The 25873-nt window shown below is 41.3% G+C and overlaps 1 protein-coding gene and 1 pseudogene across 3 annotated transcripts in view; both read right to left on the bottom strand.

The window, feature by feature from the left end:
* The window catches only part of L3MBTL4 (L3MBTL histone methyl-lysine binding protein 4), a 368508-nt gene that overhangs the window by 166820 nt on the left and 175815 nt on the right, over positions 1 to 25873 (bottom strand). For all 3 annotated transcript variants that reach the window (XM_047090320.1, XM_047090321.1, XM_047090322.1), the window contains exon 12: positions 4495 to 4597. In XM_047090320.1, the coding sequence (XP_046946276.1) occupies positions 4495 to 4597 (103 nt within the window). The remainder of the gene's footprint in view (positions 1 to 4494; positions 4598 to 25873) is intronic.
* LOC124519863 (cytochrome c oxidase subunit 6A1, mitochondrial-like) lies at positions 18764 to 19090 on the bottom strand (annotated as a pseudogene).

The following is a 25873-nucleotide window of genomic DNA, read 5'->3' as shown; positions in this document are numbered from 1 at the left end:
ACATATACACACATATACACCACATATATATATATACACACACCACACATACACATATACCCTAGCACACTTCCCACAAACACACACACACACACCCAGATACCACACACACCCCACACCACACACTATACCACACACACATACCCACTGCACCCACCCCCCCAACACACACACACCACACATACATATGCACATACCATATAAACACACATTCACACACATACCACACATTAATACATTCCTGGCACACATGTGCACGCGCACACACACACACACACACACACATACACTACTGGCAAAACGATTCTAGATAAATCTTGAATAGAGGCGTTGTGCCATAAGTTTCCATGAAAATCACCAAAAACGTCTTAGATTTTACCAGACACCCTCACTTCTGAGCAGCAGATGCCTCTTTTCTAGTATGTTCTTTATGGTGTGACATGAGCAGTTTATGTCCTGGACCCACACAGGAACATCAGGGCCAGAGGTCCTTACATTGTAACAATACCCGGCTCTTTGTATAAAGAATGTAATTATTAGCTCCTAAATAAACTACTTTTGTACATTTTACGACCCAGAGGTAGACCAGTCTTCCCAAGTCTACATTCTACTCATTTAGAAAAAAACAACTGCCTGTCGAATCCTGGACCCTGGCTTAAAGTAAGTTTACATCTTGTAGTCCCAATATTGTAATCTTTAAATATTTCTATGGTAACAAACACACCTACTTCATTTTATTCACTATGTAAATTCATTCAAATCACATGTAAATTGTGTGATAATTGTGTGCCCAGTCTCATTTTCACACTGATAAGAATTGATGCAATTTCTCTCAAAGAATGGTTTATGCAGATTTTACATGAACTCCAAACAGCTTTGAATATTACTGTTAACCCCTTGACTATTTTAATGAAAACTAAAGTAAACCTGTCTGAAATCCATCTACAAAGGACACCAAGAGGCCCACCTGATCTCTTAAAGTGCTGTATTCTTTTCAGTGTCTTCAGTGATGTCCTGATGTCACGGCTTTCCTTGTCAGTTGCACGAAACAAGACGCTGACAACTTCTTTTAAGAACATTGTTTACTTCCTTTCAAAACACTGAAACTTCAATATCAGAATCAGAACTTCTGACATAAAATGGTAAAAACAAGATTCACTCCTTGCAAGCACTTTGCTGCCTGGGAGTATCTTCGAGAAGAGCAGCTGAAATTGCTGTCTTCCGTAACACGGCTCTCCACTTGCAAGCATTCCCCAAGGCTTTTTGGAAGCAGAAGTCAATTGAGCTGTTGCATACAGGCCTTAGTGAAGCTGGAGGGGTTTCTGGTTGTGTGATTTTCTTCTTTTTTTAAATGTAAAAATATTTGCCTAAAACTCTTCTGGACTAGAGACTGTAGAAAGCATTTTGTAGAATGGTGACTACTTGGTAAAGGTATGTATGTTTATGACAAGAGGAAAAATGATTTCATTTTAGAGCACGTAAGCCTAACTTACATGCTTCAGGAAACTCAAGCTAGAGATGAGTATAACAGCACATTTAGAGTCCTGGGAGAATGCAGCATTTTAAAATTCTCATCTCCTGCTTACCATCTCATTGACATATAAGAAGCAAAATGTACAATGACAACTTTGGGGTATGTTATGGCAAATTCCCAGCAGGTGAAGTTAGGTGTGTGTGTGTATGTAATATTCTCAACAAATACCACCAAAGATACATACTGAAGAGGGATATTCTTCATCTTGTAGAACTATGTAAGATTAAGACTACAATAATTGAAATACAGGAAGATAAACCCCAGAGAATATGATTTATCAAAACAGCTCTTGCCCAACTAGGTCAAGAGAATTGAAGCAAATTAAGTTATACTTATAGTTATGTCAGTACATTGACTAACTTAGTCAATGATATTTAGAATGGGATGACCTATAGATATTTGAAAATAAGAGTTGATGTTTTAAAAATAAATCAATGTATTAACTGAAAATGGATGTAGTCAATGAGTGACTCTAGCATCTCAAAACTAAACTTGATAAAGACAAGACCTGTCACTGAAAATGATCTTTCTATCTGCTCTTTTCATAAGTAAGTCAGGATTTATTTAGTTGATAGTGTAAATGCCTTATAAGTTCTAAATGCAAGTTCAAGAATCATCCAGTTGTCTAATTTTTGTCTTTTCCATTCTAGAGAGAAACTCATCACAGGTACTCATTGTTTGTTATTTTCCTTTTCTGAGATAATGGGATCATTAAGCTTTTGAAGACTTTCACTTACAGGAGTCCTGGCACTATCACAACAAGTTCTATCGTAGGAGAAGAGCCAAGACCCAATCATGTAGGTGTTTCCCTGAACAGCCCTGTGAATCGTAAGCTCTCAAGAAAGAATGCCTTGTGCCTTCTAGTTCCCTAAAAAATGTCCCATTCTTCGACCACATATGTGCAGTATTTCATTTTTCTCCTAAGGTTCATGGAATGCCTTTCTTTAAACTCTACTTCCATATTCTTTTAGTCTCTTCAAAAGTTCTGAGGCCAAGCTTTAAAAGCTACTTGGTGGATGGAGGAAATCATGTCGTACATTGTCAATATTATTCATAATTAGACACTAAAAACAACAGCAACAGTTGGACCTCTTTGTGTCATTCTGAATGAGAAAACTTCTGGGAAGTTGCTGGAACAAAGTGGAGCACATCCACTGTGACTTTGTTCACAGTGTTTTCAGGATCCATCCAAGCAGGGAGAGGCAAGAGAGGCACACATGGGAACAGCGTGGGAGGCAAGTCAGCTGTGATGAAGTAGAAGAAGAGACCTTGGCTGAGGTACACAGCAATCTTAAGGAGCTGTCCAGGGTGGTATTTGTTATTTCAGCCCCAGTGACTCAGGAGGGTACACTCCAGAAAGAACCAAGGGACAGACCAACTGCAATGTTATGGTCTCGCTGACTTTCAGGATAATGACTCAAGTTTTGAAGGAAGCACTAAGTGACCAGTTATTTCATCAGGAAGTACCTTCCACTCAAAAATCTACTATGAGAAAGCAGAACATGGTAAGCTCTCTCAGGCCCATTCCACGGAACTTCCTGTGCCGTCCAGTAAGGGCACATGTGGCTATGTGTGACTGAGGAACTAAAGTTTTAATTTTGTCTTATTTTAGTTAATTTTAATTTAAACAGACACATATGACTAGTGACTAACCATATTGGAGTTTGCAGCTCTAGATTTAAACAAACAAACAAACAGCAAGCACACAAGAAAAGCCTGAGGAAGATTCTTCGTAGCCATATACCCCTGGGGATGTCTGAAAAGTGCCTCTCTCTGCCCCAACAGGGTCCTCACACACTAGAGAGCCCTCTCCCAATGATGCAACTGCCCCCTTCCCTCCCGTATGTCCTTTACTCTCTTTTCTTCCTTCCCCCACACAATACCACAAGGTCTCCAGCAGGTTCAACTCTACTCTCCTGGTCCGCAAGTCCTACACCTTTGTCCACGTACCCAAAATGTTTGCGTGTCTTTATTTCTTTTTTACGGATACTATGTGATACACTTTTAAGTGTTAATATTGTACTTACACACATAATATGTTCATTTAGACTATTTGGGAGTATTTACCATTATTTATTATAGAAATATTTGCTTTGATTAATTTAGAACTGTTTTCAGCACTTGTTCCAGGATTGCAACCACCTGATAAAGCCAGGACTTCCATTTGGATCTCTTTTATTCAAACAAATATTTTTTTTTTTTGCTTCACGCATTATATAACGTATTCCTTTCTCTTTATACTTATCTATGATATTTGTTTTATTTACTTGTGTATTTGAGCAAACTTTTTTTTAGTTGACATATTCTGTAACTAGATCACCAGTATGAATACTTCATCTATGCATTATTTTACCAACTGATGGAAACAGAAAAAGCAGTACGGACTTCTACAGATTTATCTGTACTTACTTTTCTTTACACGCATATTCTCCGTATACTATTATGAAATATTAAAAACATGGGTATATGCTACAGTATAACTTCACACTCATTATTTTATATTCTATCACAGAATCATCTCATCTCCAAAGGATTAAGACATAGAGAAAAAGAAAGAGGGGAAGGATAAAAACAAAAGGGGGAAAGGGCAAGAGGTTCTGGAAGTGCTCTAGAAGACAGCAGGACTCAGCACTTGTGTGGAGCAAATTCAGGCCTGGGGTGGGACACAGAATGGTGAGCATATCTGATGGAATGGGCACTGGCTTAGAAAAGTGTCAGCAGAGGCTGGGGGAAGTGATGTGGCTCTGGGCAAGGCCTCAGGGGTCCAACAAGTCTCCAGGAAGGGCAGAGGTGGGCGGGCAGCAGGAAATGTCAAGGAGGGACTTTAGGAACACAGAGAAGGGAGTATAATGGGAGGGCATCTGGCTCTAAGAGAGTCATTTATGATGCTACCTACACCTGCTAATCTGCATAATGTTCCAATTCATCCTTGAAATAATTTAAACAAGAAAAAATTTTACCTGTGATGTCCTGAATACCGTGGACCACGGATATGGCCTATTCCTCGGCACCCTGGAGTAGGACAAACAGCTTGACCTGGAAGGATTTTCACATCATTTGCTCCTTCAGGAAGTAAAAGAACATACCTTGAAAACACCCTCAGTAAAGAACTAAAAAGACTAAAATATGTAAATGATATTCATTGAGACTTTGCAAATTAAACACAAACCATCACTAAAACACTTACTGGATACCTGTGAGGTTTTATAACATGATTTAGCAGAAAATATCAGTGCTGTAATAGGTAACACTAATGCAACTAATATCTGAGGCAGAGCAAAACATAAAGGCACTGAAATATTTTAAAAATATGAGAACATTCACTCATTTCTTTCAGAGGGTAACACTGGTAAAGGCAATATAACCATGAGCTAAGATAAGAGTGTGAAAGGGTGAGGTCTGGTTTGTGGTTCCCTTGAAACTCCCACTCAACCACAGCAAAGGGCTCCCCCAAATGATGGACAGAAACTCAGCTAATAAATGAGGCACACCAAAGAGAGCAAACAGGGCCCCACCCATGCTTACTCAAGTAGATGTCAAAGCTAGCTGAAAAAAAGAACCCATACTACACTATGCTAATACTAATACTATGTTTAGTATACTATAGGCCAGAGATAAATTCTGCCAAGCCCAAGAGGCAATCTCCCTCTAAAGACTATCAGGAATTAAACCCTCTTTCTCTGATCTGTGATTCTCCTCAGTCTGCTCTCCCTCCAGAGAAAACCCTCTGGATCTTGCCATCACCCAAAATGACACTGCTTCCAAAAGCACGGAGCCAACAGCCCATCTGACGACAAAATCGCATCCTCCCAGATTGCTCGCTCAGGTAGCCCAGCTGCTGCTGCTGCTGCTTCAACATCAGGGGAGTTTCCAGGCCATGAATTCCCTTCTCTCCCATCCTCAGCCTCTCCCATCACAACTCCTTTCCTTTGTCTTAGATTGTGCCAACCAGTATTTACCCTCTGTTGCAAATAACTTAAACCCCCTGCCTCGCTGACCTTTCGTGACAAGTGGCTGTGAAAAGAAAACAAAGAGCCAACCCTGGGTCAGTGGTACTATCCTGCTGGTCTGTGTTTTGCATGACTAAGTTCTGGAAAAAATTACAGAGCATTGCAGATTCACCATTACCCAAACTACTGTCTCCAGTGTCACCCTAGCCCCTCCCCACTCTCCCAAGCCTCTGTTAACCCCCACCCTTTGGCAGGCTGAGCTTGCCTGCCCTCCACTGAGAAAGCAGGAGCTTCTCCTCAGCATACAGCATTCCCCTCCTTCCTTGCCATCATGGTGCAGGGAGCACTCTCTCCTCTCCAGGGTAAGTCTCTCACCGGTTATGTTTGGGTCTTATCTACCTCATCCTCCAGGGTCTTTAGGCTATCATTCACTCTAATCACTCCTGAACTACCAGATCCTTTGTACCAGTATTTAAACAAACTTCAGTTTCTCCTCTATACAAAGAAACAAACAAAGGCAAAACAAAACAGAAAAGAAAAGAAAAGTGTAAAACTCTACTGGGACCCCACATTCCCCTTCAGGAGCTGTTTTTACTCTTTTCCCCTTCCTAGCCAAACTTCTCAAAGAAGTGACTTCTGCTTCCTCACATCTCACTTCTTAAACAAGATCCATCTTCTGAGGTCACTAATGAGCTCTCCGCATTAAGCCCCACATGCGCTGCTGAGTAGGTATCACACTCCCTGCCTTGTACTATTAATCACTCGCCCTTCTTGAGTTGTTATTGTCTACAAGCTTTGGTGACATCACACCCTGACTGCATATGGACATCCTCTCATTATTTCCTTTGCCAGATCTCCCTCCTCTAGTTAACCTTAAAATGTCAGAGAACCTCACGATATGTTCCTGGGCCACCCACTTCTATAGCCTCATTTACCAACTATACGCCATAGATGCTCACTGGCTATATACAAGCTCACGGGATATATACAACAAATGTTACAGGCTGTTATAATAAATATTTATACCTCAAATATAACATTTTCATTAAGTTTACTGAGCAACAAGCAAGTCTTTCCTAGATACTTATTTTGCTCTCATAATTTTGCAAAAACACCTTGAGGTTAAGTAAGAGTTGCCCTATCCAAGGGTAGCTTTATGGAAATAACCTTAAAAAAGAAACAATTTTTAAACAAACCCAAGGAATCTATGTTTAAAAACTGTAAACAAGTCTCTAATTAAGAAGTATGTTTGTGTCAGTCAGTAAATTTTAAAAGTCTGTAAAAAAGAAACACAGACTATAGGTAGACTTTTCTCCAAACTTCGCTTCACAGTACACTTCCAAGTGTATTCCACCATCACAAAATCCTGAAATATTAAACCTATAAACAAACAAATGCTCTCCATCAGTCAGCCCAGGTGTTGCTCTGTGTGGACAACATTCCGATAAACTGTTAGTGAAGATTCCTCAGTATTTTTTTCAGGACTATCATTTGATTAGACTAAGACTTAGAGTGATCTTTTACATCTTTATCAATGCATATTTATCTCCAGAGCCCTGATGGGGGTCACATTTCTCTCCTTGTTACATATTTAAGGAGGGGTATCACCTTAATTATCATGAGAAGAGTTATTACATTAAGAACCACAGCAAGGGTCAAAACAAAGAAGGAGTCGAGAAGAACATGCAATAAAAATGCATGGAATCTAAAAATTTCCTTGGTAGATTTTGTATGATGAGGTTTAATGGGTTGACTCAACGGTGAATTAGACAGCCATCTGTTGGGGAAAAGAAACCTGTAAATTCAACAATTTTTCATATTATCGCCTCTAGGATAAGGGAACCCGTGATAAAATTAATATTTTGTTCCCTAGAAAATAATTTCATTTTCACCAAGAATATCTTCCTTGTAACTTGGATATTTAGAGAATTAGGTCTCAAGAAGAAAATGTTCTCAACTTGAAATCATTTTTTTCAGAGAGACCATTCTGAACATTTTACCATTTCTTGCCTTCCTTTTGCCACTTTAACTGAAATTAATTTCCTAGTGTATCTGTTGATCTCCTGTCTCCCTTCACTAGAGTGAGGACATTGACCGTATCTAATGTGTCTACCACTGTATCCCCAGAACCCACTACAACAGCGACTGGCACACAATAGATACCGAATAAGTATGTTTTACAAATGAGGAAGGACCATAAAGACAACAATTAACACCCACTAAGCATTATTTGGTATATACTGACCACAATGCTGTGGGCTAGTCTCTGTAATAAATAAGAATAAATTAATGCAGAGCTTAGTGTGTCTAAAATCAATCTCTAGATTTCTATTCCTGAATACTATGAGCTACTATAAAGCAGCATGAGTAAGTCCTAATTTATTCCAAGTCTTCTATGAAAATTTTACTCAGGCAGGAGTAAATCTAATGGCAGAGATCCTCCTGCAAAGACAAAACGAAACGGCAAATATCCTCGTAGACTGTAAATTATCTGAGTAGGGAACTGTGTCACACTCACATGATACAGGAAGTAAAATGTCCTTGCGGAGCCCCATTCACATGGAACTACATGGTTGCCATAAACAGACACTGTAATTTCCCACCCAACATCCATCCCCTTCTTTCTTGCCGACTGAACCCTGATTTGGTTCAGGATGGCAACGTGCCCAGCTAGACAGGTTGGCTTTCCCAGCCTCTCCCATCCAGATGTGGTCATCTGACACTGTCTAGGACGGTCAGACCTAAGGGAAAGGTAACATAAGGATGTCTATACATGTTTTTCTTTCCAAGCAGAAGGGTAAAGCTGATGCCAGTGATGCTTTGCTCCCTCAAGTCCTCCTTCTTTGTCCTTCGTGGGACACAGAGGTAGGAACTGATGAGGTGACAAGCACAAAGGCAAGAGCAAAAGCTGAAGAAAGCAGAGAACAAAGGAAGACAAACCTGGACCCGGGACATGCCCGGGTGGACCTACCACATCAGAGTCTGTCACGCAGGACAAATAACCCTCTCTTGGATTAAACCATTGTAAACAGACTTTTGTGTTACCTGCAGCTGCAAAGTCCACACGATGAAACGGCAATTTTATTTTGTTTTCACTTTTGTGAAATTAGGTAATTTTTCTAAAACAAAAACTAGAATTGCATGTGGGCATTAGACCTATTTGTCATGTAAAGAAGATATAAGATTTCAAGGGAAAAATCAATAAATTAAAGATTGCACCCATCTCTAGAAAATGAGAAGGGGAACTGTCCTTTATTTCAAAATGGCCCAAACTGGTGACCCTGAGTGATGTGAGTGAAAACGTTCATTATCCCACTCCGTGTGGGTTAGAGGCTGAGCTCATCGCCCTCTTTCTGAGTAGGAAGGCGTTCCCTCTCCAAATTGTTATTTTATCTGGTGTAGAGCTGACCGGGAGCAGAATGACAATTCTGACGTTGATGATCCATTCCTTTAAGTGCACATGTGAGCTCCACGCTGGTGTTGGCCCGCATCAGAACACGAGGATCGAGCAGCAGCGTTCCTAGCCTCATTTCAACACTAATTACCCACCGCTGAAAAAGTTTTCCGTTCAACCTGATTCATTTAACAAGTGTTTCATAGACAAATGACTTTAGCATGGGGTAGTAATATCCACTAGAGGACACACAGAAAAGTGGAAGAGATGTAAATGTCACTAATAACAGACAAGTTAAGATACCTTATTTCTTCTTATTTTCCTAGTATTATTTTTTAAGTTATTTTTTTGAGTAGCCACTGAGGGTTATTCACACATTTAAAGAGATACTGAGTGCCTGTTATGTGCTAGACAGGATTTGGGTACCAAGGACACGGCAGCAGACCAAAGGGAGAGACCTGTCCCCCTGGAGCCCCGGTGCTTGTGCCAAAGAATAAACACTCAAATGAGTAACACGATGGAGTCACACAGTGATGGTGCTAGCAAGTCATGAACAGTGATGGGGCAGAAGTGGGGATGCTCCTAAGGCCGGCAGTCTGGGAAGAAGTCCCGACACGTGAGCAGGACCCTACGTGGAGTAAGGGCACAACGCAACCTGGGGCAACAGCAGGGAGGCCAGTGTGGTGGGAGCCACACAAAGGAAAGGGGGCAAGAGATGAGGTCCCATGGGCCAAAGCGACATTCTAGGTTAGGCGGGGGCACTGGAGAGCAGAGAGGGCTGATGAATGAGTGAGAACACACTCACTGGGCCCATTCTTTGAGAAGTGCACGAGAAGAGGGCCTGGGGCAGGCTGTGCCCTGTGGCTGGGACTAGAGGTATTGGTGCAGCCAAGGCATCTACACCTGGTGCTCAAGGCCACGGACTACGTGAGATCCCATGGTGAGTTAGTGTCATTGCAGGACAAGAGGCCTGAGGACTGAGCTCTGGGAAACACTGCTCAAGGAGACTAAAAGGGCAGGAGGAAGGAGCTGTGAAGGTGCAGCCAGGCAGAGACAAGCATGCTCCACAGAGAAGGACGCACAGCCAGCACGCCAGAAGGCGAGTCAGCGGCTGTGACCACGGTGCCATGAAAAGGGGACCTGCTCCCCAGCTGCAGGTGTGCAGCATGGGGCTGTGGGGACCGGAATGGAGACCATTTTTGGGAGCCGGGCACCAACAACCTGACTCAAGGTCAAAGGGGAGTGGAGGAGAAAAAAAGACGAAAGTGATAGTTTAAATAGCTTTTTTGAGGACTTTCAATATAAAAGGCAGTATAAAAGTGGGTTCGTGGTCGAAAACATATTTCTCTTCTAATTTTTGAGTCTTGATGAGGATGTTCCAGGAGAGAGAAATCTGACAGTGTAGGGAGAGAGGGTGTAACTGGTGGGAGAGACCCTTGAGTGGGCACACCATGTGCGCAGCGGCTGCCCCAGGCTCAGGAAACGGGGAGCCCAGGCAAGTGCCTGCACAGAGGAAGGGTGTGCCAGTGGCCACAGGAGAAGGATGGCCAAGTTCTCCACCCACCGCTCTAGTTTTCTCAGTAAAACCGGCCTCAAGAGCATCAGCAGAGATTAAGAATGGAGCAGGCAGAATTAAATCTGGACCTTAAAAGAAATAAATAAAGGAAACTATTCAAATATGCACACATTCCCATTTTTTAAATTAAGATTTCACTATCTTTATTTTGGATGGAAAACTTTTAGGTTAGGATCCTGGGTCTTTTTGCCCCACCCTGTCCCCAGGAAATTTATATTGTAGTTTGTTAAGATTTAATGTAATAATTACTGTTGAGTGCTAGAGAATGCAAATAATAAGCATACCTTTCAAACTGAAATTATAGACTAATCATCCTTATTCTTCACCTCCTAATGAAATTAAGGACCATAAATATCCACTGTGCTATAATAATGCGTTTCTCAAACAGAAGAAGAAAATAATGTAACCACACACCATGGTTGCTTGTACTAGGTTGCAGACTGTCAGATTTCATGATACGTAAGTAAAATAGAACAATAATTTTGTGATAAGAAAATGCAACAAAAGAGTAAGAAAAGGTTCCTACAAAAGTGGCTGTTTTGCCTAACCTGATGATCAAGAAAAACCCTTAAAATACAGCAATGGCAATATCCACAGAGGAAGGCAAACTAACCATCCACCTGATGCAGGACAAGAATAGAAATGTGCCAGAGTCCCAGGGACCAGTGGCTGCAATAATGATACTTATTCCACCAGGGGGAGGAAAACAACCACCCACGGGTGAGACAGACAGGAGTAGCCGCAATGGACGACCTTCTGAAAGCCCTTTCATAGATCCCACAGTTTCCCAGGAGCAGTTATGGTAAAAAGTGGAACATGTTCTTTTGGGCTCTGCTCAGTATTCAAAAGGAGACAGCAGAACAGTGGGCAAAGATTTTCTTTGCAAATATAAAATGCATTATCACATTTTGAGCTTTAAGTAAGAGACAGGTTAATATGGTGGGTGACTGGTTGATAACACAAGGATCCCAGAAAAACTAGATCTCATGTTTCAGTATGGGCACAGGATCAGGGAGACCTGGTGTTTGCTGTAACACGAGATGGTCCCATCCGACATATGTGCATGAAATATTTTAGATCTGGTATTGTGCTGACATAAGCCCCCAGCAGGACTGGGGACAGGCAGTGAGGAAAGTGTGAATGGTGTTGACTGACACATGGCTGTAATGATGAGTCATGATGAGGATGGCTGACATGACAGAGCAAAGGGGGAACATAGATTTGAGATAGCTCTCATTCAGATATGTCACCCTAGCATTTTCAAGTAAAAAAATCTGTGCCATCATTTTGTACCCAACTATTTAAATACACAAAACTAGGCTCTTTTCATATTACTGAATAGCATAGGCCTTCATAAAATGCCAACCTGTTTTGTAACCCAGTTTTTAACCTTTCAAAAAATCTGGAAAACACTCCTCATTTGTGGAAGGGAAAAACTGGGAGAGGTCCTCATAGATAACACAGAAGCACAGAATTTTAGGAGTAGAAAAAAATTTTAGGCATTACTGGCACACAAAAAAAAAAACATCTGGTTTGCAGGTAACTAAACTAAATTGAATTAAACTGATAACCTTATGGGGGGGTACAGAGGGACATATGGTGTCTAACAGCAAGTAAGACAAAACCACTTCCCTAGACTGTCCTGTTTCATTGTTTTCATTACTTTTAAAAAAGAAATAAAAATAGATGCACTTGTCTTCTAAATCTTAACTTTGCATGAATTCTCTCAAAGCTATTATAAAAACTAAAACTACTTTCTTTTGTCCTGAATCTCCCCTGGTTTGTCTTTTATATGAAATCAGCTTTTTAAAAAAATGACTAGTTTGGTACTTGCTTTATGTAAATGAATTACTCCCACCTATTAGACATGAAATGCTGGAACCCCTCCCCGCTTCTCCTCCTCCCTCTCTACTTTACCTCCTGCAACGTGATACTAAATAGAATCCAAAAGGGTGGTAACTATGCCTTCCTTATTCCTAGGATTTTTCTTATTCATGTGAAGGGAGATAAGAAGTGTCAAAAACTGTATCGTGATTTGTTTTTGAGCTTTCCAATCCTTGAGCTGCCTTCTCCCCCCTTTTACCAAGAGGAAAAAATATTGAGAAGAATTAAACATACTCTGTAACTCCAGATTCCAAAGTGGGGTGACAACAGCCTCGTTCCAATAACCTGCACCTTACATTGAAAGCAGAACTTTGGCATTCATAATCACTCCTCAAATTAGCCTTGACCTAGCTCGGCCACGTTAAGAACTTCCATTACCCATAAGCTTTTAACTGCTCTTAATAAAAAATGTTGAGAGTTCTTTGGAAAGTGTGTTTATATGTATATAATTAACAGGTACACTTCTCCCTGTGGCTTCTGCCCTAAACCTAATTCTACAATGAATGACATTCCCATACTGAGTAACTTGTGTACGGTCTTGGCAGGATTGCCACGTTTCTAGTGGGAAGGAAATTCTCAATGCTGATGGCTATAATAGATGCCTGGATGAAATGGAAGGAGGAGCTCACCTTCCCTCCAAGACCTGTGCACTAGTTTATCCACCGGTGGCTTTGAACTAGTTTGGATTATAGGCTTGAGGGAGAAGGATGAGCACTTACTGCGTGTCAGTGCTTCCCAGAGGGAGCTCCGTGCAATAGGCTACATCTCCTGTGTGCTGCCTGAACAAAACAGCAAATAACAACGTCCACTTTCATCATAGAGATAAAAATGCTCCATTCAGAGAAGGACAGAAAGCTCCCATTATACGGCCCCACCACGAAATGCTGATTGGCTATGACTGCAAGTGTCCATGGTACCTGCCTCTTCAGTGCACTCCAAAGCAGCAGGACAGGAATATACCAGGTTCCACAAGTTCTGGTATATGGACCAGAGATGATGGACACAGCAGGATAAGGAAAGCTTGGGAGTCCTGAGGAGAGAGGTCCCATTAATGGTATTCGAAGCTGGAAAGGACTCAGAGATATTGGGATATATAAAGTTCCAGGTCCCACAGAATCTGAATTCCAGGGGTAAGCTTTTGAATCTTATTTAGGCGTTCCCCATTGGGTTGGGAACCCCTGACCTAGACCATTCTTATATTTGCAAATTAGGAAATGATGGTCTGGGAGGTCAAATCACTTGTGCCGGATCACAAATCATATTATGCCAGTTAGGACAAGAACTCAAGCTTCTTAACTTGCATACCTGTGCTCTATTCACTCTGCTATGCTAATAGGCAACTGCTATATTCAAAACCTGTACAGGTTTATATATGTGAACTTTTAAAATCAACTACTCCTAGCTTTAAGAGACAGTTAGGGTAGCCATGCACATGTTAGTCAAATATCTGAAGTAAACAGAATGAAGTCTGGGTGATCCCGCCATGCTACTCAGCAATGGCCGTGGGAACGAGCATGCGCAGGGAATCAGAGACCACCACTCCACTGGTCCTCATGTGCTCCTCACAGTGGAAGCACTTTCCTGAGCCGGCAGTGGTCCAGGTATTTTTAAATGCTGTTTGGTCTTCATACAGCATGACCCTGAACTCATGCCAATCATTTTTGCCTTATGCTCAGTACATGCCAACTGTCTAGTTCAGAGATGCACTGTGCTGGGCTTAGTGAGACCCACTTCTCAGTAATTGTGACTAACTACACTGTTTGCTTTACTTGCTGAATTTAGAAGCTAACCCTAGAATCAGATGTGAGACTCCACTGTAGTGCTGAGTTTCCCCTGACTGCCTGGCATTGTATAAGATTTGTTTGGAGGTGTTACATAAAAAGAGTCGGCTCCTAATGACTTCCATTACAAAACAGATCCATTGATATGAAGAAGAGACTGATGACTTCAAAGAAAATGATGGAGGATGTTCTTGTCATTGTTAAGAAAACCCACAAACTCCACATTAAAGAATATAAACTTCCACAGCCATTTCTTTTACTCTCTTCTGCAATTCCTTAGGACATAAAGGCTTTAATGTTCAGAAAAATAGTCAAGTAGAGCAGCAATAAAAAGAGTGTAGCAGTATTCAAGGAGAATAATGTCTTGAAAGGAGAGAGGGTCAGTAACCCAGAAGCAAAGTGATACACTCTCAGCAGCCGTGTCCTCACCCTTACTGGCTTTCAACCATTTGGTGATTATAGAAATAACATTCCACATAGAAAATTTCTGTGAAGGAATGATGCAAGAAAAATTAGAAGCATTCTAAAGAATGCTCTAGGGCAGGTGAAATGTAGCAGAAGACAGGCCAGTGGTCATGTCAAATATGATAGGGATAGGCTACTGGCCAGTCAAAGGGGCTCTGACTTTGTGTCTGCAGCTCCTACAATGAGGGGCTCCTATGCACATCAATTCTTCCATGAGCGGGTCATGCAAGGAAAGATCCAGGGTCAGCACTTCTGGATGCACTAGCTTAAAGAGTTGTTAGCCCAAAGATCCGTGGAGGGTATTCTGACATCTCTTATAATTACAGTATTCGTATGCATTTAGGTAAAATGTATTTCTTTGCAACAAAAAAATATTCTGATTTTTACTCTCTGGTTTGAATGAGTATCAAAGCATATATGAAAAGTAAAATATAAGCTAAAGGCTCTTAGTTTCCAAATATGTTATAGAATTTTCAGTTCTTTAAGTCTGTCATTTGCATTATGCACTGAAGTTTAGCTTTGTGTACATTTCCACTTTGTGATTCTTGGTTGCTTGGAATGCAGAGTGAAATGAAAAAACAAACCAGAATCTCTATGCAGCTTCTTTCATACTGCAAAAATATATTGTTTATTTTACATTTAAAAATATTTCATTCTATTTTAATTCCAATGGGTCATTTAAGGATATATCCAGTGGACAGATATATTTCAATCTTTCTTTCTTTTTAATGTTTATTTAATTTTGAGCGAGCGACAGAGCACAAGCAGGGGAGGTGCAGAGAGAGAGGGAGACACAGAATCCGAAGCAGGCTCCAGGCTCTGAGCTGTCAGCACAGAGCCCGACGCAGGGCTTGAACTCACAAATCCCGAAATCATGAGCCAAAGTAGGACGCTTAACCAACTGAGCCACCCAGGTGCCCCTTTTTTCAATGTTTCTAATACCATGAAAGACAAGTGAACAAAACATCTCCAAGATGCTAATACCACTAAGCTTGTCTGTAAAGCAACACCCGGAGTTGCCCTCACATACTCCCCATCCCCATTCTGATCCCCAAGTTTAAAAATGACCTTGGTGTGACTAGCATCTTGGGAGGCAGAATTCCACTCTTTTCACACTGAATCAGGTGCCCGTGGCAGCAGAGAGCTCCTGTAACACCTCCTGTGTGACCTGTCCCGAGCCCCCCAGGGTGCCTGTTCCCTTTCCCAGCTGCACCACCCTTTCCCATCTCCCTTTCCCAGTTGCACCACCCACCGTGGTCACCAGTGCTAAACCATGTCCTACAGGACCTTCTGACTCTGACACACAGCTTAATATAGTCGAGAATGCCAAAAAAAAAAAAAAATTCTTTGTTCAGTGACAACTCCAACACTACCCTCTAAGATGGTAAGCCCTTCCTCAAGCAATATTCTTAGACAATCTGTTGATCACTCAAGGTTTCCATTGTCTGGACCTGTAGGGCAATGTAGAGGTAGGGTTTAACAATTGCATCTCGTCCCTTTCCCTCTCCTTGGAGGACATTGAAGTCTTCTGGATAGGGTTAAAACTCTTGCTGAGAAATCCTGAAAGGTCTGCTGCCCAACACAGGGTCTCCACTGGACATCTATGTGTTGACATCCACAGATCTATGGCCAGATAGGACCCAAACACTGGGACAGAGTGAGAATATGTTTTGCTTTATTGTCAAACCACCTGAGGTATGCCATGACTTTTAGAAGTTAGTATGCATTTGCATTAAGTGCCAGTAACTTTGAACAGAGCAGTGCCTTGATGAGATACAATCTCCCAGTGTCTGTAATAGGATAACTAAGACCACTGTGTCACATTTCATTTCAATAACTGTGAACAGTAGCAAATGAAGTCATTTAGCTATGATGAGAAAATAATCTGCAAAACTGTTCTGAGCTAGCATCAGACACCCAAACATCGAATTTTAGAACAAAGTAAATGAATTCTGCCCTCACACCTCCAGAAGGTAGAGCACACAGGATAAGCACTTCAACAAGGAACATTTAAAACAGATAATATCATTAAGACTGTAAGTACATTTTGAAATGTATTATTTTTCCTTGATAAGTCTATCATGTAAATCTGTAATTAGGGACTTCTAAAATAGCTAACTTTTTTTAAACACAATATGCTGTAATTGTCTATTAAGTCAATGAGTACTTAGGGACTCTTAAAACTGCTGATTACTTGCTTGCTGGATTTTGGAAGAACAAGTACTAAAGACTCCTTATAAAATTATCTTTAGAAAAGAAGGAAATTGAAAATGTGCTGTTACCTGGCTAAATTAATCTTTTTTTTTTTTCCTCAGAATGACATCTATCCATCATCAGATTGATTATTCCAGATCAGGACTAGAACTGCACTCAGTCTTATTTAATAATCTATGTGACTTTCCGTCTCCAACAGAAAAAAAAAAAAAAAAAAAAAAACTTTTCTAGTTCCACAGGGTCCCAAATGTTCATCAAAGGGGCTTCATTAATCATTCAGTTCTTACCACAGATTTCATTATTTTTTTCTCACTTACCAGGATAAACCACGTGCCAGGACATTTGGTATATTTACAAGTCATTCTGTTATATTTATACATCAGCTGAGTAATGAACCAAATGGGAAAATGAGCTATATTCCTTCTCGAGTTATGTTCTATTATGCTTGTTTATGCTTAACAGTTAAATAAATTAGCAATGTTCACAAGGTCTTTAATACAAATAATAATAAAGGTTATAGATACTATTACTACTGTTTGTAATACTATGCTATTAGTGTGCAATTTAACTTCATAATAATGCTATGTTTAATTTATTTGGTAATCAAGCATCATAATTACTTCCAAATATAAATCAAACAGAAGCTAAAGAAAGAACAATGACAAAATTATTCAGACATGGAAGCCAGCTAGGAAATCTTCTTTTTCTGCCTGTCAACCTCCTACTCGTGGAAGTTCTCTTTGTTAGCAGTGGGAGTGTTTCAGCCTATCTTTCTGCTACTAGGCCGGACTGGACTAATTCCACAGCTACTACTCAAGAATTCCCTCCATAAAGGTTGCAGGTGAGAGCCCAACGTGGCCTCTAGAGATGCTTTGGCATAAGTGATTAACCAACTCTTAGAGAAATAAACAGATAAATAAGAAATACTGGCAGACACAACACTCTTCATCCCTCCACTTATAAGCTTACAGTGTCATGGGGACTACTGACAAAACACAAGGAAACAGACCCTTAAAATGACTGCATATTATGAAATGTACTATGGAGAAAAGGAAGTGGTGAAATGGAAGTGGGGGTTGTTCTTTAGGTTATGTGACCAGGCAAGGCCTTTCTCAGAAGGGACCATTAGAGATGAATTCTAAAGAGTGTAAAAGTGTCATCTATTAGAAGAGCAGATAGACCATTGTGGACAGAGACAAGAGCATATGCAAAGGTCCTGGGGTGCAAATAATTTGTGTTTAAGAAATTTAAAGAAATGGGGTGCCTGGATGGCTAAGTTGGTTAAGCATCCAACTTCAGCTTAGGTCATCTTCTCGCAGTTCGTGGGTTCAAGCCCCGCGTTTGGCTCTCTGCTGTCAGAGTACAACCCACTTCAGATCCTGTCCCCCTGGCTCTGCCCCTCCCCTCCTTGTACACATGCATGCATGCTCTCTCTCTTTCTCAAAAATAAATAAACATTTAAAAAAAGAAATCGAAAGAAAGGAGTGCATGGAGGAGACGAGAGGTGAAAGGAAGACTAAGTCAGAGGTGTGTGTACTCACATTCCTTCTTCTTGCATTTCCTCTTCTGTTCACATTCCCCCCTCATTAGACTAGCACTGGGGTGGGCATTTGTTTATGAATAGGGAGCTAGTCAGCTCTTTGCTTCCTTTGGTACACTAGGGGGTAGCTGCACATCTTTAGGAAAAGATCCCACATGGCAGAAGGTAATGACATAGCAGTGGCCAGTGGCCAAGTTAATGAGCCCAAGGCCATACCTCTGCTTTTCTTTTTCATGGACCAATCTAAGTTATTTATTTAAGCCATCTCCTGCCATAAGCAAAGGGATGGAAATCAGTATACTGGTCATCATGTGATACGAGTAAGGAAGGTGAGCTTAAGGTCCTATATACTTTTCTGGTCCATGTGCAGAGTCATGATCCACACGAGTGCTGTGGTCCCCAATGGGTAGCGGTCCAGGTTCTCTTTATGCATCTTCATAGCCAGTTGGAAGTGGATTCACATGACAGTTAGGAATAGAGTATGATTACCATCTCCCCAGGGAAAGGACGTGGACTTGATGAGGAGATAGGGGTAGGGATGAACTCTGGTTTTTCGTGCTCTGCGTGATATGATTTCAGGAAGACATTCAGCACTCGCACTCCCACACTGGGGAGTGCTAGAAGGAGGTAAGGGCCTTCCACACATGAGGTGAGTCATCCTCACTGTGGGTGCCCCTTGACATGGACTGCCCCAGCTATGTGCCCGACTGCCCCAGCAGCCCAGACACCTGGGGCAAAGCTGCTACTGCCATTTTCAACCTGGACCTTGATAAGCCCGAGGCCATACTTCTGTGTTGACACAACTTGTGTGGGACACAGAAGAGACCCAGAAGTTCTCCTATGCCTCAGTAAAGAGGCACAGGGTCTAGGTGAGCAAGAGTCTGGCCTCAAGACAAAGCCACATAAAGAGAGATTTGGGGGGAGCGGGGCGCCTGGGTGTCTCAGTTGGTTAAGTGTCCCACTGGTGGTTTCAGCTCAGATCATGATCTCGCAGTTTGTGAGTTTGAGCCCCACATCTGGCTCCACGTTGACAGTATAGAGGCTGCTTAGGATTCTCTCTCCCTCTACCTCTGCCCCTCCCCTGCTCATGCTCTCTCTCAAAAATAAATAAATAAAAACTTAAAAGAGAGAGAGAGAGAGATTTGGGGACTGGAGCAAACAGTTGGGATCACATGACTTGGGGAAGTCTCTTGAGGCACTAACCTGGCAAATTCCTCCCAGGTCTAATCAGGATTGCTCCTTATGGACAAGTAGGGCTCATCCTCTTCCCTGGACGCAGCTGCACACCCTGTGGGCTGTCAATTACCACCAATGATGTGCAGTTACTGCAGACCCTCCATGTATGAGACTGCACTGCACGGCAGTGTAATCTAGTTTTACTTTTTGCCACCCTCTTGCCATCATGCTTCATGCAACACCGCTGATGCTGCAAAAGAGAGGAGGTGCCCCTTTCTGGAAACGCAGACTCAGCAGCTCCACAGGCCCGTCTGAGGCTGGGGTGAACACCTTCCTGTCTAAGTGAGGGGGAGGGGGCGGGGAGACTGATACAATCATAAGGGAATATACTGTAGGGTTCAGGCAAGTCAGAAAGTGCATCGTGATCAGGACCAGACACCCACTTCTGTCCGGAACAGGTGCTGCAAACCACTGCATCCACACCCACACGTGGTAGGCTGGGGCACGACGAGCGGTGAGTATTCTGTCAGGTTCGTGTCGTACAGTCACATCTCTGGTAACTCCTAAGGATAAAGCACTTTTCTGAGGTTTGCTGGGGCTTTCTGAGCATATGGATCAAATCCTCTCTTGCATCTACTTATTTTTATATCCACGCTGAGAGAGCAGCTCTGTTCCCCTCAAGTTTGTGGGCACAAATGGTGAAGCCAACTGTGTCCGACAGGATGGCACCAGCATGGAAGGTCCTCACCCTGGGGGGCTGAGTGGCCGGCCCTGTCACTCCACACTCCCACCAGCACTTGTCTCTGCATGGCGGTTGTCATTTCAGAAAAAAACAAACAAACAACTTCATACGTACCCTGGTGAGAAAAGTCTATAGTTATCAGGTGGCACATCCAAATCTAATTTATTTAAAAAAAAAGGTTCTCTGTTCTCCACTAGATCTACCATATTAGAGGCATTGGAGTCAGTCATATGTTTATGTTATTATTTTTATTCCTACTTTAAAACATTAGCAAAGCATTTCCATGCAATCAGATATTTTATTCTGTCGAGCTCCGATTTCTAAAACAGTGTTTACAACAAGGGCTGAAGGAGCAGGAAGGGGGAACTAAGTACAGAAGGATTACGTTTATAAAATGTACAAAGTGAGGCAAACACCAAGCAAATTGGACAAATATTCACCAAGGGCCCACCCTGCAGGGAGGACACAGGCTGAATCATCCCAGCCCATGGTAGGAAGGAGCACGTGGTCCAGGGCGTGGGGCAGGAGACAGCGCCACCAACTGGCTCATCACATCCTGGACTCTTCTACAAGCATTTTCTGACTTGCATTTACCACCTGCAAGAGTGCGCACATTCCAAGGAGCAAAGGTGAATAACACAAAAACCCTGCTCCACGGGATCTTGTAGTCTAAAAGGGAAGCCATCCATTCACTTGCTCATTCATTCATTCATTCATTCAGGCCTATGTCTTCAGCTCCAAGTCTGCATTACTCTTTGGAGGTGGTATAGACTGTGCAATGGAAGACCAACAGGGGCATGGGTCCCTGCCACCATGGGAGAGGTATTCTAGTAATGGAGAAGGGGTGACAACAGAAACAAATAAGCATATTGTATTACGCTGGCCTGTGACATGTGCCATCCAAAACACAAAGACATCTGAGGAGTTAGAGAATGGCAGAGTTGTTGTCCGTGGACAGCTTGGGCAGAGAAGTCACCTCTGGGAGGGGATACCTGAACAAGCCCAGGGAGCATGTGGCAGCACAAAGTTCCAATCCAAGGGGACAACAGAGGCAGCAGTGGCAGTAAGGCTGGTGTGCTGCAGATATGGTGAGGGCCAGAGCGGCAGGCGCCCCTTGAGCAAAGACAAGAGTGGAAATCCCTGCTAGGGGCCCCTGGGGCATTCGAGGGGTAAGTAAAGATACCTTAGGATGGCAGGGGTGGAGACGATTCATCTCCCTGGGGATGTCACATGACATTTGGGAGAGAAGGTCACCCACCTTCTGCCCAAATGCTAGCAGATAAGCACTAGGCACAAGGAATATAGACCCTACCCAGAGGCAAGAAGCTGAGAGTGTAGACTAAGAAGAGAGGTAGAAGGAGATGTGAAAAAATACCATTGCTAAATCAGGGATAAAAGAATGGAAAACTGTGTTTCATAGAGAAGGCTCAGGTGAGCGCCGGTTTATATCCATTTGGTTTGACAACGACAAAGCTAGTGAACAACTCAGTAAGAATACTTTCATTTCACTGTGGTATGTTTACGACTGTGATATTGTGATTTACAATAAGAAATATATACTTAGTCTTCCTCCTTGTCTTGGCACAGAGCTCCTAAAACCCTTGCAATTGCCTACCAAGAGAGCAATAGAGGTCTTTTGTTATGCTAATGATGTGAGTTTGGGAAAGTACCTAAGGCTGGATGGAGGCTGACTGCCAGTGGTGCCAACCAGTGATTACAGGGCTGGAACTTTCCCTCCCACTCCTGGAGATGGGGAGGGCTGGAAAATTGAGTTCAACACCAATGGCCAATGATCTAATCAATTGTGCCTATGGAATGAAGCCTCTATAAAAAACCAAAGGATAAGGTTCCTCTGAACCTTACCAGCCACTGGGCTGGTAGACATATGGAGACTCGTGGAGAGTGTCTAGTCTGGAGAGAGCACGGAAGCTCTGTGTCCCTTGCCCTATGCATCTCTTCCATCTGGCTTCTATTCCTGAATTACATTCTTTTATAATAAACAGATCATCTAATAAGTAAAATGTTTTTCTGAGTTCTGGGAGACACTCTAGCAAATTAATTGAACCCAAGCAGTGGGTCATTGGAACCTCTGATCTATATGTAGCCAGAAGCACAGGTGATGACCTGGACTTATGACTGGCATCTGAAGTTGGGGGTTGGAGCAGTCTTGTAGGACTGAGCCCTTACCCTGTGGAGCCTGACGCTTTCTCTAGGTAAGCAGTGTCAGAATGGAGTTGAATTGCAGGACACCCAGCCAGTGTTGAAAAATTGCCTGATGTCAGGAAAAAAGTGACACATCAGACTTAGATGCAGAATTGCAATGTATTCAAATTTTTATTTTAAGGAACGGCAAAGTTCTTTAGTTCAGTTTAATGGGGCTTATAGGGAGTGCTAATCTTAAATCTAAATCAGTAATTCTAAATGTTTCAAACTATTCTAAACATTAGTCAATATTCGCTCAGAGATCAGCAACCCCTTTATGGATAGTATAATTATAACAAGTACCGAGAAGAAAACCACACTGGTTGTTTAAGTTTTAGGAAATAAAGTCAACTTCCAATTTTCTAGATCAATGAAGAGAAATGGCATGGGAAGCAAATGTGCCTGCACTCTTCACCCCACCCCTACTATTTTACTGAAAGGCCAGCATGAGCCAGACAACTGAAAGCAGCCATTAAGGTACTTAATCACAAGGTGGCTCAATCCTCAGTCGGTTAAGCATCCGACTTTTGATTTCTGGTCAGGTCATGGTCTCACAGTTTCATGAGTTCAAGCCCCATGTTGGGGTCTGCGCTGACAGCGCAGATTCTCCCCCTCTTCTCTCTGCTCCTTCCCTGCTCGCACTCTCTCTGCCTTTCTCAAAAATTAAAAATAAATAAATAAATAAATAAATAAATAGGTATTTAAACACGCAAGCCTGCAAGTCCCAGAGGCAAAGTAACTTGCTCAGAGACACAGAGTCAGCCAGAGTAGAATGAGAATTTAAATCCAAGAGTTTTCTAGCTCCAAAGTCCATCATCTTACTTCTCAAATTTGGTGAATTTCCAAAGCAAGAACTATTGGAAATCCCATTGCCCAATGGGGTAGGTAGTCTAGGTAGCTAATTCACAATATAATAAAAGAAATGAGATCTATTAAAAGAAATTTAGCACCAAATGTGACTGGGATTACAGTTTCCAAATGATCTGACTGAAAAGATTGTCAAAAGGCAATTCTGTAGAAGACCGAGGTAGGCATGGTTTTTTGGTTCTGGTGTTTTTAAACCTTTTCAAAGACATTCAGGGAATGCAAAGCACAACAGAAAGCTCTTGACACCTTAGTGCTTTATCTTAGGTATTTAATTTTGATTCTAAGGATAGAAAAAGTCCACCATGAAAGACTATGCATAAGATAAAACAGACAAATCATGCCTTAATGGCATGAGAAAAGGAGAGTTTCATCTGACGGTGGAACACTGGGTGAACTGCAGCTGAGCACCTCTGGCTGGGTGTGGTGGGTAGGAGGAAATCTGCACCCAGCCATACAAACTGGTGCTCTGAATGGGAACTCTGAACTTTTCATTCTCAAGTGGCTTTTCACAGTTAACCTTTTCAATAACTTACATTAGGCCTCAGAGACTGAATGCTATGAATTATTGAATATTATGGTCTTTGCAAAAATACACTGTACATTTTTGCAGAAGCTTGGGCTATATAACATGCATTATACCTTGGTTCAATGTCTGCAATGAGTATAAATATATGAATTAAATGGCATTAGAAAAGTAGAAATGAACTAAAGTAACTAGAAAAAATGGAAACGAACTAAAGTAACTACCACTCACTTAGAAAAACAAAATTTTAATAAATCGAATAAAATTTGTACTAGAGCCAACAGATTCTAATTTTACTTATGCTTGTGCCATTTCCATCTCTAAAGGGGCCACCATTCTCCCTCCACTGGTCCAGGTGCTCTGTGCTCTTCTGGGCCCAGGTCAACACCATTCTTAGAGGCCTGGCTGGACTAGCCCTGTGTCATTCTGCTCTGTCTTTAAAAACACATTTAGAAACATAGCAATGTACATTTAGTTTTCACTCATTCATCAACAGCTATAAGATTTTATTCTATTTCATATATTTGCAAACTAAAGCTCCCTCAAACATAAATGGGAAGCTCATGGAAGAAAAAATTCACTATATATATATGTATACATATGTATATATATATATACGTATACGTATACATATGTGTATATATATATACACATATATACACGTATACGTATATATATATGTGTATATATATATATACGTATGTATATATGTGTGTGTATATATATATATATGTATGTATACGTATATGTATATATATATACACACATATATATAGTTTTTTTCTTCCTCTGTTTCCAAAGCATTATAATACCAAGTCAAGGGAAAAAGAATCAAGGGAAAAATATTCATAACAAAATATAGATGAGAATATGGATTTAAAAGGTGTCTTCCTCATATTTTCTTTTAATTGTTCTTATTTTCACAGAATACCACTACCAGGCAACCTGTGTGATGCTTTTTGTAAAATTTCACTAGACTATATCAATAAAATAGATAAAGTTCAAGTTGGGTACAGCCTCCATAAAATGGTAGAATACATAAGATGACCTCTAAGATTTTTTTCCAAACCTTAAATTTTTAGTATTCTTTGCAATGTTTGATCTATAAATCTATTGTATCATATACAATAAAGTACTGAGGCAATTGTTGAGTCACATAAATATAACAAAAGTAAAACAAAAGAGTGTAAAAAATATATGAAAGTTAAAATATCTGAAAATACCTTAAAATACTTGCAAATTAATGTCAGTAAGGGACTTTATCTGCTCATATATGAGAAAACGCTGTGTGTGGTTTTATAGATCTATGTAGACACAATTACTTTGATCTGATTTTCAAAGATCCTGGACATTAGAACTTTAGTTTGAATTATATGAGTAAATAAGATCAACTCTTTGACTTAATATAGCACTCAGCAATAAAAACTGATTTGATTTGGTTGATTATGCAAACACGATCCATAAAAGACATCAGAATAGGATGCTACACGTAATTCCTACTGTAGAGCAAGCGTTCCTACCCACTCCTTACCACCCAGGAATTTGACACCAGCTGAGGGGGTGACTTTTCTGTAAAGAAAGCTAATATATGGAGGAATGTATAGAAAGGTGCTGTATTGGCTTCAAAATCTTATAAGGCCAATGGTCAAGGTGTTAGGAGTAATTCTGTTTGGTATAAATGAAATAATTCTGCTTTGGGAAGAGTAAGGTATGGCAGCGAGTAAAGCACAGATTGTGAAGCACCTTGTGTATGTGCAAAGAAAGGAGTCTGTCAGATACTGGATGCCAAGGGAGAGCTTTAAGAATGGAAACCCATGTCAACTATACTTCAACAAAAAAAGAATGGAGATAATGAGGTCAGATTTGAGTTTTATACAGACAATCACAGGAAAGACATCAGCAAAGATAATCATGAAGCTGTTGCAACTGTCAACAGACCTTCACACTTTGTTTTGTTAGATATCTTGACCAAAACATTCGTTTCTACTTTCCAGTGGGGAAAAAATAATTCAGTGATTGATAAAT

This window comes from Lynx rufus, unplaced genomic scaffold, assembly GCF_022079265.1.
Source record: "Lynx rufus isolate CCGP_SWC_20201006 ecotype Redwood Valley unplaced genomic scaffold, mLynRuf1.p SCAF_29, whole genome shotgun sequence".
NCBI classification, from domain to species: domain Eukaryota; kingdom Metazoa; phylum Chordata; class Mammalia; order Carnivora; family Felidae; genus Lynx; species Lynx rufus.
Note: the sequence above shows the minus strand (reverse complement) of the source record. Positions and strands in the feature narration are given on the sequence as shown.